Source organism: Triticum aestivum, chromosome 4B (assembly GCF_018294505.1).
Source record: "Triticum aestivum cultivar Chinese Spring chromosome 4B, IWGSC CS RefSeq v2.1, whole genome shotgun sequence".
Taxonomy (NCBI): Eukaryota; Viridiplantae; Streptophyta; class Magnoliopsida; order Poales; family Poaceae; genus Triticum; species Triticum aestivum.
Genome location: NC_057804.1, coordinates 8623081 through 8627997, shown reverse-complemented (window position 1 = coordinate 8627997; position 4917 = coordinate 8623081). Strand labels below are relative to the sequence as shown.

At 43.0% G+C, this 4917-nt stretch overlaps 1 protein-coding gene across 1 annotated transcript; it reads right to left on the bottom strand.

Annotated features, from left to right (window-relative positions):
* Positions 1-1071: 1071 nt before the first annotated feature.
* LOC123094181 (histidine-containing phosphotransfer protein 2) lies at positions 1072-4075 on the bottom strand. Its single transcript, XM_044516238.1, has 6 exons — positions 3855-4075; positions 3633-3748; positions 3477-3545; positions 2309-2380; positions 1835-1907; positions 1072-1400 (listed from the first exon to the last, which is right to left on the bottom strand). Exons 1-6 carry the CDS (start codon positions 3912-3914, stop codon positions 1362-1364), a joined length of 429 nt encoding a protein of 142 aa, XP_044372173.1. The 5' UTR covers positions 3915-4075; the 3' UTR covers positions 1072-1361.
* Positions 4076-4917: the final 842 nt, after the last annotated feature.

The window sequence follows — 4917 nt, the reverse complement described above, 5'->3', positions numbered from 1 at the left end:
ACATAATGGACTTGTTATTTGCTTTAGAAGAGCATCGGGTGAAGTGGAATAGAAGAACAACTAATAGGGCTAATTCCATCATGGCAAGGGAAGGTTGCCCCAATAATTTGTGTAAAACTTGGTTTCATATTTTTCCTCTTTGTATTTATGATGTTGTGGCTGATGAGGCCTTGGACTAGTTAATAAAGGCATGATTTGAATGCACTTAATATAGATTAGCATGGGTGTTCTTCAGCTAATGAGACTATGATCCGGAAGCCTTTGGAGTATCTTTTTAATAGGTGCTTCTATCTGTATGGACAATTTTCTACTGAAAGTCCCACAAAGTGTCCCCTTCCTCCACTCTGGAAAAATAAGATAGAGTTCGATGTGGAGCATGGTTGTACCAAAAAATTTGCACATATATAAGAAAGCGGGATCTAAATTTGGTGTGTGATAGAGTTTTTCTTTCATCAACCAACCATACCCTAGTTGGCGAGCCAGCATGAGAAGCGATAGCAGTCATGGAAGGGAGGCCGTACGAGCATCGGCTAGCCATGGTGATGAATAACACCAGTTTCTACTACCATCAAAGACCCGAAGTTTCACATCAGAACATGGTTTGCAATAGGTGAGATCAGCCACTACAGGACAAAGACGAAGATGGCCACATGTTCTCTTGCCCAGTTGGTGATTCAGGGTAGTCTAAATAACTATGTGGAGTAGGAGTAGTATGATGTTCCAGCGATCATCGTTGGAGCTGTAATTGGCGACTTAATTAGCCCAGACTTTTCATACCAATGCAAACATACCCAAGCCCAGAGATGCTCTTCACGTCGTCTCGCGAACCGACAGCTTTGTGATCCCTGGATGTGACCTCACAGACCATCCCCTCTGTTTTCCCCCTCCTCCGGCTACTGCTCGTGGAAGTGCCGTCGTACTCTTATAAGAAGGCCATGCTGAAATTTCAGACCGAAACAACATGTTTAATATGCCCAAATATGGTGATTGGCTACACTCTGGGTACAACAACTAACAACAAGACTTGCTTATAGAGAAAAACAAACAGAAGAAACAGCAAAACAAAGTCACTAGAGGACCAACCAACCAAGTATAGGTTTCATAAACAGCCCGTAGGCGGGGGCCAACACATCCACGACACTCTAGAATATGGACTTCACACTGACATCAACACACGACAACAGTTTTCTTTCACAGGGTTACGAGCCCAAAGTTCCGACGCGAGAATATTCATCTAAGTTTTACGCGCACCCTATAGTACTAGACACCCTTTGAAAACGGCTACATCTTCCGAGACACATGGACCGCATAATGCAAGGGATTGCATGGGGCCACGCTCTTCCCCCTTCACTTGCCGCTACTTAGGAGTCAGGACCACATGCCGCGATCTGCTCTTCGAGCTGCAACAAAATATGAATAATAGGTCAATGATTAAGAGAAGTACCTTCCGAAAAATGATTAAGATAAGTCTATGGCACATAATGGTGCTCAAGTCACATGGTTTCACTAATCACCATGTTACAAGTTAGCTAGTTTCTTATTTGGGTATTTCGTGAAGCTTAATTTAGGCCGGGAAACAGAGAATTTCTCCCACTTTTTTTAGCTACCCTATGCATCTACCGAACATGATGACAAAATTACCACATAATCATTTAACGGCTAAAGGAGACTTTTCGGTACCTCAAACTAAGTGCTCCAAATCTAAATGTCAAAAGAATTAGATTAAGGATTAAAGATTGTTCCCATTTCTCTATCTTAATATGACCAATCTATGGGTTATGAAACTAGTGGAAAGTTGGTATCAACATCCAACATTATGCACATACGGTGCTACCTGCATCACGATCTCCAACTCATGTCGCACAATATAGAACTCATTCCTAACAAGAGCCAATGACACGAGACACCTGAAATAATGCAAAATGACCACATTGTCAAATTCTGAAGAGGTTAACAGAACAGAGATGAAATGGTTCAAAAATTGTAACCCTATATTTGAAAAAAGAAAAATCTCTAGCCATATAAGAATTTAGTTGTGCTATAAACAAAAGCCTAGAGCCAATAAATTACAAGAGAACCATCAAAGAGTAGCATATTCAGATAGTGAACCGAGTAATATCAATAACGTGATTGCAGATGAAGTGAAAAAGCAAATCAGGATACTTCTTAACAATGTTAGATTGGTATATGAGCTGAAAATAACGACAGAAAAGACAACATGAGCTGTCAGGTTTACATAGAGACATTGAAAAACAATGTTGCGAATAATTATTGTGTAACAGTATTAAATAAGCTACTAAGTTCTGACCCTTGTTTGTATTGTATGGCATAGAAATTGCCGAAGTGCATGCAGGCGAGGTTCACTTGCTGTGCACCAACACTGAAACATGCAAAAAAAATGCAGATCAGGAAATTAGGAACTTATCAAACTTATTATAAACTGAGACGTCAACTCAATAATATTCTCAAGGAGCCATTTCCTATCATGATTGTCAACTCCATAAATTGTTTGATGAAGCAGAAAAAAAAACACCATTGCCGCTATGTGCAATAGCAGATCAGTAGTACCAGAAATATTTAGAAAACGACAAAGTTTTTCTTGCCGGACCATGAAATTGTCATGAATACCAACAATTCCGCTACACACGACACAACTACAATGAGGTCTTCTAATTTTGGATATACGACACCCAAATGACGTCCATGACGTACACACCCTGTGCCTGACAAATCTGAATAGAAACAACACCGTTCCAATGGTGAAACATGGCCATTGGCATTATGTAGAATTGCAAATCATTAATACCAGCCATGCTTATAAAACGACAATTTTTTTCATTCTCAACCTAGAATAATGGCATTGCCCGAAGAACAGACATGATAGTAAAACAAACGTTTGCAAAACGACAAAAATTCCCCTCGCCAAGCTATACAATTTGATTAACATTGGGAAGAATACCAACAATTTCGTTACACGATATATGACTAAACTCAGCTCTTCTACCTATGGCTATACGACGCCTGTAAAACGACACAAACCTCAATTGTGTGGCCGTGTCGTGAGGTACACACCCCGTGCCGACACATCAAAATAAAAAACAACATCAAAGCCGTGGACAAACTAGAAAAAACACCATTAGAGATACATACAATAGCAGATCATTAATACCAGAAAAACCACCATTAGCAATACACAGAATAGCAGATCATTAATACCAAGACTATTCCAAAAATGCCAGCAATTTATCCTCATCATAACATTGATATTAATCGGGATACTGGTAACTCTGTTACATTAAACGCGACTAAACTTGATTCTTCTAATTACGCCTATGGGGTAGTGCAACCGACAAATAAGAATCCTTTGCCCAGTATAAATAGATCCGAATCGCACGACATTGACGCAGCGGGCAAACAAACATAGAGTTAAAAATAAGCAGGTGGAAGAGAGAGAAATGGTTTATGATAGTCATCACCTGGAGGTGCACCGCATGAGCTGCTGCGTCAGGGCTTCCACCTCGTCAAAGTCCACTTCAGGCTCCTCCCTGCGATTTCCAGAGCAGATAATTAAGATGAGTCAGTTCCCGAGACAGAGAGCAGAGGGAGAGATGACAGAGGGCGTGGGGGCGGACATCAGGAGGTCGATGTCGTCGATGATCTCGGAGGCGTCGTAGATGAAGAGGCGGGAGACCTCGGCGGTGGTGCCCTCGTCCCGCAGCTCCTCGAATGTATCCTCGTCCACCACACCCTGCATCGACATCGACCACGCCAAAGCAAAGGCAAAGGCCAAGTTAGTCGTCCAGCCAAGCCAAAATCCAATACCACACGACTAGAGGGGAGGGGAAGGGCCTCACATTGGTGTACATGCCGGCGATATGGGCGTTCAGCTGCGCCCTCAGTGCTGCGGCTGCCATGGCAAGGCGAGGAGAGGTCCGGCGGTCCGGGGGACTGAGCGGTGGAGACGGGGGAATTCGGCTGCGGATGCGGAGTGAACGAGGATGGGTGGAGGAGCGGAGGTTGTATAGCTGGGCTCACGAGGGTCTCTCACGTAGGCGTTTGGCAGCGAGTGCTCTACTAGCTGTACTGTGTTGTCGGCCGGGCGCCATTAGTTAGCTTGGCAACAGCCCGCTTGCGTACTGCGTGCGATGTATCATGCATGCATGCATGGAGCCACCGGTTGTGTGTCCACGTGTTCATGGAAGTGAGCGTCTGTTTCAACTTTTCCTTTCAAAAAAAATAATTTTAGTACCTCACAATCTTATCTTATATCTTATATCTTATCTTATATTTACTAATTGGAGGCACCAAACGAGGCATCACGTTAATCCTACAAAACTAACAAAAATAACCATCTGATCTCAGTATAAAATATCTACAGCCGTTGGATGAAATCCCTGAGAGTCCTAGCAAATTATCTCAGAGGTCTTCGTATGGAAACCCAAAGAAAAAACAGGTTTCCCCGCATGGCCACATCTCTTCTGCCAGCGCCGCTCCTCCTCCTCCGCCGCCTCTCCATGTTCTCCTATATACTGCAAGGTACGATCCCTAATGCAGTCCATCTAGAAGAAAATGAACCAATTCAATCTCTACACATTGCCCTTCCACTCGAGTTTTGATATCTCTGAAAGATTTAGGAATTGTTGCCACACTTAGGCTTTTCCATTGCATGTCAATATATAGACAGATTTACAATCCTAACCATAAATGGGAGATCACAACAATGTCGATTCTCCTCGATTTAGGGGATAAGGAGATATGTCACGATACGTGACATATTAGTCTAACACTCCCCCACAGTCACAACAGGAGGAGAACGGACATTGAGACTGGACCGAAAATCCAAAAACAACGGCGACGGAAGACCCTTCGTCAAGATGTCGGCGAACTGTCGTGACGAAGGAACATGAAGCACTCGGA

Coding starts and splice junctions, on each gene's coding strand:
- LOC123094181 (XM_044516238.1), bottom strand. CDS start 3,914: ATGGCAGCCGCAGCACTGAGGGCGCAGCTGAACGCCCATATCGCCGGC. Junction 3,749..3,854: donor TCGCCGGCATGTACACCAAT/GTGAGGCCCTTC, acceptor ATGTCGATGCAG/GGTGTGGTGGACGAGGATAC. Junction 1,401..1,834: donor AGTTGGAGATCGTGATGCAG/GTAGCACCGTAT, acceptor ATTTTGTTGCAG/CTCGAAGAGCAGATCGCGGC.